Source organism: Osmia bicornis, chromosome 2 (assembly GCF_907164935.1).
Source record: "Osmia bicornis bicornis chromosome 2, iOsmBic2.1, whole genome shotgun sequence".
NCBI lineage: Eukaryota > Metazoa > Arthropoda > Insecta > Hymenoptera > Megachilidae > Osmia > Osmia bicornis.
This window is the reverse complement of record NC_060217.1, coordinates 1,392,476-1,407,168: the sequence shown is the minus strand read 5'-3', so window position 1 is coordinate 1,407,168 and position 14,693 is coordinate 1,392,476. Positions and strand designations below refer to the sequence as shown.

Genomic DNA, 14,693 nt, shown 5'->3' with positions numbered 1-14,693 from the left:
AATATAATAAAATATAATTATTTTGTTATATATCAATTTTATTAAATTTGATTAATTTCAATATAATTAAATATACTATCTCTCTTAGGTTCTTATGTATGTACACTTGCGATCAAATCAAGCCTTCCTAGGGAAATGCCGATAATTTTGACGATGTTAATATTAAAAATGATTTAGAAACAAAATAATATAATCTTTACTTATTAACGGTTTGAGTGCTAAGCGAAGCGATCGCACTTTGCTTGTTCCATGTCAAAAAATGCCACGGAATTGGCTCAGTGGACCCAACTATCCGTACGTTTGACGTCAATGGCAATACACTGTTAATGTTACACGATTGAACACCAGTATTTTTGCAAGCTGACTATTTTAGAATGCAAATAATTGGATAATTAACAAAACTATAAAATTAAATACAGTTACCGCGCTGTATAACGCATTGTGACATAAAACAGAAGAAGCGAGATTGCGCCGCGTGGCATTTTTCGACCGGATTTTTGTAAAAACCCAGTCAAAGTTTTAGTATAAAACTGCGAAGTACGAATAACAAAATAAATATTAATTCAAATTTTCAAGCTTCAACGTTTACACGCAAATGATAGGGCCAGACTCTTATACAATCTTATATTCTCGGAAAGGCCGAGAACCGATTTTTCCTGCAGAAACCTGACTTGATCGCGAATGTACAAGACATATTACTTTTGTTAATGATAATAAAATTCTTAAATTGTGGTTTTGGTGATACACATTTATGGAAAGGTTGAGAATCGCGGATTTATTTTATTTTGAAAGCGTACGTCAACTTCCACGTTGAAGCTACGAAAAATTTCTTTTTTGAAAGGAGAATTACAAGCACACTGCAATGTAGGAAGAGAATTTGAACATTAAAAAATTTTGTTCTTTTTATTCCTTGAAGAATTTTTTGTTTTTCTAGCATGTTATTTCGTTTCAGTGTAATAAAATCTGTTGCAACACGAATATATTCGACGATCCTAGGCATTGATATCAACATTTTCTCGTTTCACGAAACGGAAGAAATGCTTGTGCATACAAAAGGGGAACCTGCGTACATTTCGCGATATTGGAAACACAAATAACGTGTTATCGGTCGCTTTTCAATGCCCATTTTTAATAACGCCGTGCAATTTTTTGACTACAGAATCATCAAGAACATTATTTGGGATAGACGGTACAAATATTGCTCCTATAAATTGCAATTTCAAATAAAATAATAAGAAAATGGAATTAATCAAGATGTAATAATTTGTTATTATATACATATAAACTATGATAAAAATATATTTACAATTTAATCATAATGTCTGCTAGAATTCTATGATGATAGATATTAATTACAAAAATTGAATAAACCGTTTAATATTTTAAGATCATTAATTACAATTGCAGCTTGAATATTAAAAATCTCTTTGCATAAATTTGTATTTTGCAAATGTAAATCGATGCACGTGTTCAGAAGAATACAAATTGTTAAAAGAAAAAAAAAAAGAGGTACTCGTTTGCTCAGTTGAAGGTTGATTCTTTTTATTTGAATTATTCTAATTGCTATATCTTATTTTGAATATAATAAGTGGGATCAAATTTCAATCATTAAGATTCATTTTTTTTTTGTTTTCACAGAATAATGTATGACGATATTCTTAATAAAATGTTTGACAAATCAATTGAACTATTTTTGCAATAAAATCATAAGAACAAAGAACAAAATAGGTAAATGTAAATATTGGTACATACCATGGTGACCAAAGGTGGAGTCTAGGTCGACCTTAAGTTCATCCTTATCAAGGAGCTTATCATGTCTAGGTGAATGTCCACCAGCTCCTGTTCCTTTCATACTTCGAAAATACTGTGACCATCTCGTTCTTCCCGCATCTTTTTTCAGTCTCTTCTCCTTTGCTCTCCTATAAACAACAAAAAATACAAAAAATAATTATTATTTGAAATACACCACTACCAAAGGGATAAAAACTATTACGGGTGGCAATTGATAAAAGTTTTCGCATTAATCGATAGCTGTTAATATAATTTCTTTTAAATAAATAAATAGTAATACAAAAGTAACATTAATTAATTAATTGACTTTAGACAAAGTTCCTAATGAAAACGTATGAGTACCTACGTGTAATTTAATTTATTTTAAATATTTGATAGAAGATTATTCCTCTTTAAAATGAATAGTATTAGATTTATTCTTATTTCTATTTATTCATTCCTTTTTTCAAAATTGTGAAAGAATGCCAATTGTAAGGTATGTTTATTTTTTGCAGACACTCTAAAATCAGCTAATTTTACTAAGAATGTTAATTGAAAAAATATAAATAGATCAAGTTAAATGAGCCTTTTATTTAGATACTACAATAAATCTAAATTTTTTATTTTGAAATTCTCTTACAATGCCTGAAATCTTCATAAAATAAATTTTTCTTTTCATAAAAAAAAAGAAGAAAAAAACAGATCGTGAAATACAATGGTAATTCAGCCTCTCTCATTTGAAATTGAAGAACTCCTATAGATTACCATTGTTAAAAATTCTAACAAAGCATTAATTTTATATCCATGTGATTTCTCACCCATTGCAACAAGAATTGTAAGTTATTTTAACATTGTTAAAGAGCATCGAGAAGATGTTTCCAGAGAAAAATATACCTACATCACACGTGCGCATTTTTACAACTTTTACGTTCCTTTTATCAATAATCATAAAAGAAATCGTGATAACAGTACAGTGCATCGACATTTTCACAGTGTTCTGCTCTATATAAAAAAATCCTAGGATTAACATTAAACACAGACTTGCTAGTAACTGTAATACACGAAGGTACTTGTAAAGCTGATAAAATATTTTTTTCTTCTGCTTGCTACATTGTACGCAATGTCATATACTACGTTGTCGAAACTGATAACATGTGTTATAAAAATCTGAATTTACAGATAATTGATAAATAAAACATAGCACGTATCACATAAAGCTGCTAAATATATTTTTAAAAATGAAGGTAATTTATTTTTCAATGTTGAAGAAATAAAAGTTTATTTAAATTAGATTCGCTTAAAAACTAGAGAAATTGATGTTATCTGGTCCAATTAAGTTTCAGTTATAAATGGCTTCTGAAACCATGACAAAACTGTTTTTCTATGGTATCCTAACTAGTAACGAGAATATTCGGGTAAGAGAAAAGACTCGTGTATGTAATCGTATTTGGTATTAAAATTTAAGTATCGTTTAAATGTTAACCTGTGCCAGTTGCTTAAAACTTTATTACTTTTAATTGGTTTCACACTTGTACACTCGCGATTAAATCAGACTTCCTCCCCCTAAGGTGCCCGCCCCTTTTCAAAGGGCATTTCCAAGGAAAATGACAAAGTTGGGAAATGGCCCCATGTTTGTACATATACAGGATGTGACAGACTCGTTATTCCGTAATTATTAATTAAAAAAGATTGTCGATATGAAAATTGCACGGTACTATAGGAACTATGTTTTGGCAGAAGTAAAAAATTTTTTGCATTATTAGTTCAAGAGATATGATGGTAAAGTTTTGTTTTTTAAAATGGAACTATATATTTTTCTCAGATCACGTGAAAGTGCTTTTCAAGACGAATTTATATTCGTTATTTAATTAGTTTTCAAGATATAACAAATTTTCCAATTTTCAGCAGAGCCGTCTCGGTTCGAGTAGCAAATCGTAAAAGTGGCCCTATTGTTTCGGTAAGTACCCCATGGTGTGGAGGATGGTGTTTTCTCCACCAATAAATTTTACCGTGCAATTTCCATATCAATAATTTATTGTACAATTAACAGTTACGGAATAACGGGTCTGTCACACTTCAGCTGGGACACCCCATAAATCTGTGATTCCCTTTTACTTGTGTATAAATGTTTACGCGAGAAAATTTGAATTAATATTTACTTTGTTATTTGTACTTTTCAGTTATATACTACAATTTTATAATATTTAACACTAGAACTACCAAACCAGTTAAAATTATTGGTTTCATGTTTCTTATTTTAAAATGCAAATATTATTGAGGTTTTTTTATTGAAATGTATTATGTTGGCTTGACGAGATAAAGAATTATGTTTCATCCTTTATCTATTTAATTTTCTACATTATTTTCAACTTAAGAGTAAGCGTGTATCAAACTCGGTAATTCGAGTGTTAATAGTTAGAAATCATATTATTTTGTTTCTAAATCACTTTCACTATTAAATGTACTATATTTCATGCAATCCGTGGTCAAGTTGTTCTAAATAAAGTGAACGATTTTACATAAGTTCTTGGACCAACAACGCTCGAACGCCAGATTACTAAGATAACTACAAATTAAATTAAATTTTATTTCCATTTTTTTAATTGCATACTATTTCTTCAAATATGATGCTTATATCATTTTTAAAAATGTAGGTAATAAAGTTGATTCGGCGTGGGCCACCTGAGTCAGTTATGTTCACGATTAATCTTTTTACTATGCTAGGCATTCAAAAAATCTGAAAAAATTCTGGAATACTTAATAATCGTTCTTTCAGTCAAATGTTTAAAGGATGAATTGGAAAAAGTAAATATTTGTTAGGAAGTTCGGAAAAGATTGAAATTTGCTTCGGTCTAAACTATTCAGCGTGCTTACGAACGGTTACATTTTTTCTCTCTAAATCTTTGATCATTATTTTGTTAATCGACTTCGAAAAAAGAGGAGGTTACTCAATTCGATCGGTATATGTATACGTGTACCTATATATACAGGGTGTCCCAGTTTTAACCGATCAAACTGAACCAGTATGTTCTATGAGTAAAAATAGGAAAACAATGTTATATAAACATAGGTCTGAAAATGCTTTATAAAAAAGTTATAGCCTAAGCTTAATTAGCCTATAAATCATCAAAACAGTACAAATATTTACACAATTCGATCTCTGCATTATCACGATTAACTATTCCCAATAGTAAACATAAATAAAAGTAATCATAATAGATTTCATTAATGCCTTCGACTTACTGTTACATTCCGATGTATCTACCAACAATTCTCGCTATTAAGCTTAGGCTATAACTTTTTTATAAATCGTTTCCAGACCTATGTTTATATAACATTTATTTCCTATTTTTACTCATAGAACATATTGGTTCAGTTTGATCGGTTAAAACTGGGACACCATGTATATATATATATTTTTTTTTTAACTAAATATTTAAATTAAGTTCCTAAACAGGGATACTGATAACAAATGAATTAATCTGCTAGCTATAAGTTGTAAAATGATGATACTTATCTATATCGTTTATGAATGGTAAGTACTAATGTATTAGCTCGTATTTATTAAATTTAAATATTTCAAATAAACATACCTGTTTTGAAACCAGACTTGAACAACACGCATGTCGAGTCCTGTATCCTGTGAGAGTTGTTCTCGCACGTGCCTTGCTGGTTTAGGACTGGTATTATAAGCTAATTTCAAAGTTTCCAGCTGTTTTGCCGTGATCGTCGTCCTCGGCCTTTTGTTTGGTTGGTCACCGTCTATACTTCCTCCGTCTGCCAATTCTGCAATTTGAAAGAATGGGAGCGTTTATCATCAAATTGTAAATAAAGGAATTTCATGCAGAAACATTCTTCTGAATTATTTTTTCGTAATCTATACAATCATATCAATGCAACATTTGGGTAATATTATTTATTTCACTGTAATTGTTAATATTTTTTAAATTTCTATCTATGACGTTACAATTTGGACATTCTAAAAAAATATAGCAAGTAGAATAAATTAATTTTTCGAAGGATACTTGTTCTAAGGTGTTTTAAGAAAAATCAATTCAATCCTTGTGCTATGGAACATCATGCATCTAATTTCATATAACTTACAGAATTTAAATTTCTTTCGAAAACTTTGTAAGAAAATATAGCAGCAAAGAAAAGAAAAATTCAAGTATAATATCTTTTCAATCAAGAGTAAAAAATATTATTCAGATACCTTCACAATCATTGCAATTGAAGAGTTTTAAATAAAATTACATTTTCTTACATCATATCTAAAGGGCTAAGATAAGAAATCTATACAGATATAGAGCAACTGATCAGCAACAATCTCATTTTACTAACAAAAGAAATATCTGATCAATGAAGTGTAATTTACAGGATTGAACTTAAAGAAATTTGTTGCAATTGAGTGTAATTTATCTCTTACCTTTTGCCTTTGCCTGTTCGTAATCGGGCTTGCAAACAAGCTTCCTGTCCTCCATGAGGTAGAATTCGTCGCCAGTGTCCAACTGTCGAGAGCAAAGGGCGCACGAGAAACAAGTTAGATGGTAGACCAATTCTTGGGCCCTACGCACAACTTGCGACGGTGCCAATCCTTGGCCGCAGCCCGCGCATTTCGTCCCAAAACGCCTGCCACACCAACAACACACAACATTTTCACATTACGTTCGTGCATTAGTGACAGCAACGTGTCGCCGTATCATGCTGATACTGCCTTAAAAATAGAAATGTTTTTTTTTTTATTAGAAACTACAGGTTTCTTTTTTAAATTAGTTAACCCTAGAGTGGTCGCGAGAATTTTGGACAAGTTTTTTACACGTTTTCGTGTGTTTACTAGAAAAATATTTTAACGGAGCGTTGTTTTTGTATAGTCTAAGTTAATAAATAAATGATAAACTTTAAAGTGGGTTTTCGCCCTTTAAAAACATTTTTTGACAAATAAAATATTTTATTCTTCATAAAATTAGAAGGGGATACCACAACAGGCTTTCTTTGTAAATATTGTATTCGAATAGTTTTTTTAACCATATCTATTGTGAAATAACTGTTGGGATTATAATTACTATTAATTTGTGTACTGATTGTTACAATTGAAACGACTACATAGGGTACCATACATTTTAATTTAATAATTTGAATTTCATTTTATCTTTTACAATATTTTATTTTTCTATTATAAATTCTGTATTATAACATTCTTTTAAATATTGTTTTCTGGTAGATTGTCTTCAACTTCAGTTGAAGTACTATGTTCGGTAGATTTAAACTACGATCAATCCAGTTTCGCCATTCAATACAAAGTATTGAGGATACAATGATTTTATTAATTAGTATGATTATTTATATTGCTACCATTTATTACTGTTAAAGTCAGAATGGTACTTAGAATACCCTATATTTTCTGGTTTAGTAACTATTTGATTAAATTACATTGATTGAAAGTTAGAATAAAATTAGTATATAAATATAAAAAGATTGTAACAAAATTAAAAGTTGCTGTATCATCTATAGAAAGTAACAGATTTTTATACCATAAAATAGTAAAAGTATTTCTTATCAACCACAATGTATCTATATCAGAGAAACCGGAAGATTGTAAACCACTTATTGTTAGAGTAGGTATCTCTTGAACAACAGGCACTGAAACACTATGCACATAAATAATACTACTTCAATAACTTATCTACTGTATTTTTTATTAGAGAAATCATTTCAACTTAATCAAAATGTTGAATTAATTTTCAAATAAAAATTTCCAACTTAGCATGTACCATACATTATTATCATAACATTAACATTATACAAAATTTTTTTTTAAATTACTCTATAACATAAAATTTTAGATATCAATTCTCGGTGACCATCATATGCTAGTTCATTTAGCTGAAATTTCATTATAAAGAAAAAAAGAAACTAACAATACTTTAATCTTTCTTAGACGATTAAAAATAAGGCTTGTTTCTAGAAACCATCTCTTCTAATGGAAACCATCTCCGAGCCGATACGTCAAACGCAACAAATCATTCCTTCATCGAACTTGAATGTTCTTTTTATTGTTTCTGAACGCGTTGCGAACTCGAATCTTCCAATTCCCCTGAAAATTCCGATCCCAAGAAAGGGCGAGTTCTATGGAGAAGGATGAGACGAAGCGGAAAGGGAGCAAGTTCCTTCGACTCAGAAGAAGAAAAATGGCGTCTCGTGCTTTACCAAAGTATGGGTGGATGAGAAAAGGCGCGTTCTACGGACACAATCGATACCGCTCCCAGTGTATGTACTTACGTGTGTGTGTGTGTACACGTTTGATCTAACTTTTTGTACTTTCTTATTAATATCTACTTTTATATCATCCATGACGAATAATACAGAGTTTCGGTTCTCCACGTGCATTTTGCAAGTGATAAATAGTAACTGATAAAAGTTTTATATACTTTTCTCGCTATCTCTCCAGATAGTGTTTGTAGTAAGAAAAAGTGTACGTACATGTTGTTACGTAATGATGTATTGATTATCTCACGATTCGCACGTTTTTCATATGCGGCATAAAGGTGTTTTGAACAATATTTTTTTATAATACGTGTAACATATTGATATTGTCTTTACGTAACTTTCTTTTTAATTGGATTGAATTCAATTGAATTGAGTTAAATATTTCCTAAGTTATACTATTCATTTATCAATAAATGATAAACATAGTATTTTAAAAATTTATTGTCGTTAATGCTTTGGTTTCTATTTTGATATTGCCGCAATAATATTCAAATTATAATTATAGTAATATCTATTTAATTGAAAATGGATAGAAATTAAACATGAAAGTACAGGGCACTACTTGTTTAATTTTGATACCAACAATGTTAATAATAATATATTTTGTTATGCATGAAATTTATTTATCAACGAGGTATACAGTATTTTAAATTTTAGTTTTACCCTATTACTGTATAGAAAAATAGTGTTTTATATAAATAATAGTGCTGCGTATTAATATTAATGAGAAATTTGAATGAGCGGATTTTCAAAAATAACATCAATCCTAGCAATAAATCATTTAAACAAGTTATTTATTTTATAAGTTGAAATAACAAAAATTCGAAATACTGCATGAAGTGCAGTACTAAATCTCTTTGTATATTTCTCAAAATCCAAGTAAAAAGGTTTTGAAGGATATACATAATATAGTAAGAAGAACTAAACAAGAAGAAAATGTTTAACAAAGACTAAAAGTTTCAGAAATTTTCTTGATTGATACATGTTTAAATAAGTTCCATTTATAATTTATATGATTTTTCGAGTTTGCTTCTTTAAATAAATCTAGGGATTTGTTTTTTTTATTGCTTTTATTGAATGTGTGCAACGTAATTTCATTAAATAATAGTAGTTTGATACGTGATTGTGTGTTCTCCAATTATTATCATCGGTGATACTCGTCTCAAGATTCATAGAATGATTCATAGAATAACTCCCGTATTTGTAATTCATTTTGTGTGTATATAAATAAATTTCGATGATTAAAATCGAACTTATTTATGCAACAATGCAATAACTGTTGCGTTCAATACAATGGAAGAAAATGATTGGCTGAAGTTAAATTTTGTAATGATCAAAAAGGCGATGGGAATGAAAAGATAAAAGTAAAATAAAAAATTATTGAATTTTTAGAAATAATTATTGGTACTTACTTGAAAAAGTCGTCCTTGCAGAAAACATGACCGTTCCTCGCAAAACATTTGTCGGTCAATCTTGCACCGCAATCTCTGCACGTGAGACACCTCGCGTGCCAACACCTTTCGAGAACCCTCAGAACGTACTTGTCCAAAATCGCTTCCTGACAGCCTCCACATTTTGGTATCGAGGCTGCAACATTCACCAGACCCTTTATACAGCAACCAAAAACATCATCATTCATTTTCGAATCAAAATTTCAATGAGTTATTTTCGCGATTCGTCAAAGAGTAAACGTAAAGTTGTGAATATAAGTGATGAACAAATTAATATATTGAGTGCCGTGGAAGTCGATGGTAATTAGCACTACAAATTTAATATAATTGAGTAACTGAAAGAGCACAAAATTCAAGAAAATACTTAATGCTGTGGTTAATGATATTTATTATAATTTATTATAGACCTGAATTTAATGAATTCATTTAATGAGTCTATTAAATTTTATAGTGATTTCTAAACTGAATACTATTTCCGTGATTAATTCTAAGTTTTTAAGAAAGATAAGTATACAAAAATAATTATATTGATGTATGTACACGTATTATCCTATCGAACCGACGCGACGCGACGGGAAAGATTAAATGCAAGATTTTGAAAATACATGAATCACAAAATAATAACAGTTGTTTATATTTATTTTGAATAATTACAAATAAATGTGATTTGAATTTTTGTGTAAGTGTGTTTTGCAATGATTATAAATTAATTTAGATTTCTATTATCATGAATACAATTTTTATCACGGTTTTTTAAAGTCGATTTACTGTCACAGTAACAAATTACTAAACTGATTATATTTTATTTTTATCATCTAATGTTCTAATCTTAATGTGGATATTTTGAGAAGAAATTACTCTAATTTTTATTTCCACTCGACCTTCATTTCTACAATATTGTAATACCATAATTTTATAATTATAATATTGCAATAAAAGTTGATGAGAATTATAAGATATCAAATAATCAAAAAAATAAATACTATGGTAATTTTTTTTCACATTATCCATAACAAATTCAGAAAGGCCGGACTATAAAAATGAGAAATGCCTATATTTGGTTAATTTATTAAACCAATCAACATCAAATAACGCAATAAATTAAAAAAAAATATTTTGTAATTATTAGACGAAATTTAACATTCTTTTCTTCAAAATCAAATTTCACATTATTATAGCTCTTTCAACACTTCAAATACACTTGCACATCGTGTCAACTCTAATTAGAAACTATTTAAGTGTCACACGATTTCTTTACACCATTGGTAGAATGAAAATTCGACCAACAGGATCAACATTCCTCACTTACAATAAAGAATCTCGGGAATGTGAGCTGGTAAACCGAGTTCCAGAGCCGGCTGATCGAGTGGATGCATTTCGTTGTGGTCAGCCTTGGCGAAGTTTGTGACGTTCACAGTGTTTCCGGCGTTACTGCTGTTCCGGCTGACGTTCTGCGACTCTGGACTGTCATGTGGCGGTGTCAAGATATCTTGACGAGCACGCCGATACATCCCTTCCAGAGACAGAGCCTCCCGGCCCAACATTTCCAGGCTTATCATAGTCATAACTGCGACTTTCTATCCGATTCACTTGTCTCCAATCATTTCTTTTTCTTCATCGACAATTAGTCAAACTCCAGATGTTGATAATTTAGGACTAATTAGCTGAATGCTACGTGTAGCTTTTGATCCTAATGTTAATTTTTATTTTTCGCTTCATATGACGTTCGTTTATTGAATCTTGATTATTTTGGGACTTTTTACGTCCCCATAGAATTTCAATTTAATTTTTCTTTTATACCCTGATGATTAACATTCATTATTCCTAAGTTCTAGGTCTTAATATCTAGATTATTCGTCTCACCATCATAACAGATGTTATATTGCACTATTTTTTTAAAATAAACATAGGTATTTCAATCCTTTTCGGTAACAAATTTGTTCCAATTCAGTACATATTTTTATTAAATATGTCCTTCATTTAACAATAAGTGCTTCACCAACTTCATTCAACAAACTTATCCAACACTTTTGTAAATCCATCGAACTATTGTTTTAAAGATAACAAAGGACCAATGATTATAGAGGATGTCGATGTATTGAGAGAAGGAAAATCATTGAGAGTGAATCAGCGAGTAGCGATGCTAACGATGCGAGGATACGCGACAGACTGTTCGAACGATACTGGAGCTGCTCGTGCGCACGTGACACTTGTGGGTGTGGCAAATTTTCGGTGGGGCGTGTGGCAATCCTATTGGCTATGGCTTGCACCCACGCTTCTAACGCTTTGACACCGATTGGTGGAAAGATCGACCGCCTCCAATATGGCGATTGGCGCACCACAAACAGCTTTCCGTCCGCGAACGCTGTCCTGACTTGCTGGGTGCTGGCTAGGGTGACGGTGATGTGCTGTTGACACGGTGATGATACGCTACGAGGATGAGAATGAACGTTTCTTATGTTTCTGATGCTTTTGACAGAGAAATGTATTGGCTTATGTTAGGGTGGTGACATCTACAGTTGCTGGGGTTGAATTTCAGTTTACTCCAATTTTAGTTGGATGGTTAGTACATATGTAAATCAGAGGTTTGGCAGCGATCTCTGATCTTATTGTCCATGTATAAATGTTCTTACTGAAGTTACAATGATTTTGGCAAATTAATTTAGTTAGATATATAAAAGAGTAGAATCTAGATATTTTTGTTAAGTTCTGGATTATATAGATAGAAATTTTTTTAAAGCACAGGTAAAAAAAAATCTATAACCTGATTAGATCATGTGCGAATATAATAATTAAAGTAATTAGAAAATATGCAATTTTGAAATTTTTATTAATAAAGAACTTTTTTCAAATTTATCAATCAAGTGTCAGTTGCCTCTAAAAATGACTTTTTTACTCAGGGAACCTCATATTGCAGCATGCACATGTATCGTTTCTTTTCTTAAAAGCTGTAATTTCAAAGTATAAATTGTTTATATAATTCCTTTTTTTTTCACTCCGAAAAGCGAATAAATCTGTATTATGATTTGAAAGCTTAATAAAAAAAAGAAAAAAGTGAAAAATTAGTTCTTAAATAAACGTTGTACAATATTAATATTTATATTTTATTAGAATCTAAGAATCTGATTAATTATATGAAAATTGTTTTTTAAAATTGTTCATTTAAATTAGATCTATCTCCCTCGTTTGTTCTGTAATTATTCCATTTTTAAAGTTCCTTGATATTCCCTTCCAAAGTTATTCTTCTGTATTTCTAGTGCAAACATACACAAATTAACTTCATCGTCAAAAGTTATAATTACAAATATTATTGATACGCTTTACATTCAATCCAAAGTAGAGTAGAACAATAATTAGTTAGGCAAGCGGACCATAAATAAGGAGTATTCATTGTTTAATTATCAAAATCATATCTGACGACTGTAACATTTATATCAAACTATTATCCAATATCATTTTTTCATTTAGTGATAAATTTGTAAAATTTAAAAAATTTTTCATATTCAAACGTTTCAACTTAAAAATAACAATAGTACTATCATCCTATCCGCACTGACAAAATTATTGAACAATGGGGATTGATATTTTATAAATATTGTAAAAACTAAATAATGCTTATGTTAAAACGACTGGATTAGAAATACAAATTCTTCGTTATCTCAATGATATATTGTGATATTTCGAAAGAGAGATGGTTAACTTAATTTTTTATTGGCCAAAAAGTATTTTTGTAATTTGTCCACCTGTTAGCATTTATTATTTTTTATTTATAATATGTTAAATTTACATTGAACATCCTATACAGGAAAAATCGTAATAGTATTGATTTATCAATATTTAAAAGTTCATAAAAATCTAAGGAAGACATTCGAGCTGGCTTTTTTGTAAGAACAAATAGAAACCGAACCAAGTCGTAAAAGGAAAAGAAAAAAATGACAGAGAACCACCCCACCAGTTTGTGCTCGCATTTTCTTCAGTCGACGATCATCCAACGGCACATCCGTGGATCCATTTCCACGGGTACGAGCGTGGCTACGGTTTCTATTCATCAGAATCGTCACGTAAAAGAATTCGTCGGCCTTTACTCGGCGAATTCCTTTGGCAACGTCTAGAGAGCTGCGTCGATTGTGAAAGCAAGCGTCGCGGAAAGGCAAAGAAAGTGGGTGGAGGTGGAGGCGAGCTGGATGCTGAAGAAACGAAAGAAGCGAAAGAAGCGAAAAAGAGGAGGAACGGGGCTGAAGAGTAGGTGGGGGACAAAAGGATCCGAGCGAAATTAAGAACAGCCCTCGGCTCGGGGGGTGAGGGTCGCCATTTTATAATCTTAGTCGAGATCAGACGTGTATACTCTTTTTTTCATCCCTGGCTGGCGAGCGCGCGCCCATACACACCGAACCGAATAAAGTCGACGAGGGTGGGTATAGGTCGACGTATAAGTAAGCAGACGTATAGATGCGCCTACCACCATCAACCGGCACACTTTCAATGCTCGTCTTTGTTTTTCTCGGTCGCGTCAGATGGCTCGTATCCTCTTTGTCCTTGTATCTCGTTCACCCCCTTCGCCTTTCGGATGAAAACCCTCTCGCCGGTTCGCGTTTCAAACGCGGTGCTCGCGATTTTCCTCTTGGCTGTGCGACCTCTGATCGCACCCTTTAACAGCAGGTTCTGGTCTAGAAATTTTTTAAAACCGACTTTTTTTTCTTCTATTTCATATTTCAGTTCTTTAACCCTTCCACAGTTTATCTCAAGTGATATTGTTGATTATTGCATCCAAAATGTTTAATTTTTGTCGTTTAGGGCCCTGTTATACCCTAGTATAAAATATACCTACTCTAGTAATACGCACATTGTTTGACAGCAATTCGTAATTTTATTGGGCTTTCAAAGAATTAACCTTTGGATTAAAGTATGTATTTTTGCTGTAAGAAAGTAGCCATTTTTGTTCTATTAAAAAGGAGATGCTTTTTTCAAAAATATATTTATTGTAGAACAGGGGAGAAAAAGGCGTTTCGTCTCGGGATCGTCTGTCAGACTCGTCAGTGGAGCTGATAACAGACGATCCCTGCCCCAGACACCTATCATACATTCCTTCGGAACTTCTATATATTCTAATTGCATCCCGGGCGACCGTTTGCGAGAACACTGTCACCGATCATCTCGCCGCCACCTAGCGGTCCCGGGCTCGAACTAAAGGCGTCCACTTAAGCG

General features: G+C 31.4%; 1 protein-coding gene across 3 annotated transcripts in view; it reads right to left on the bottom strand.

Moving 5' to 3' along the window:
• The window catches only part of LOC114876223 (LIM/homeobox protein Lhx3), a 73,998-nt gene that overhangs the window by 3,712 nt on the left and 55,593 nt on the right, over window positions 1-14,693 (bottom strand). The window contains exons 1-5 of one of the 3 annotated variants that reach the window (XM_029187463.2): window positions 10,798-11,638; window positions 9,450-9,624; window positions 6,197-6,408; window positions 5,364-5,556; window positions 1,753-1,919 (exon numbers count right to left, since the gene is read on the bottom strand). In XM_029187463.2, the coding sequence (XP_029043296.1) occupies window positions 1,753-1,919; window positions 5,364-5,556; window positions 6,197-6,408; window positions 9,450-9,624; window positions 10,798-11,053 (1,003 nt within the window). In that variant the 5' untranslated portion in view covers window positions 11,054-11,638. Of the gene's footprint in view, window positions 1-1,752; window positions 1,920-5,363; window positions 5,557-6,196; window positions 6,409-9,449; window positions 9,625-10,797; window positions 11,639-14,693 lie in introns of those variants that run through there. The other 2 variants (XM_046290066.1, XM_046290065.1) reach the window with 2 other exon arrangements.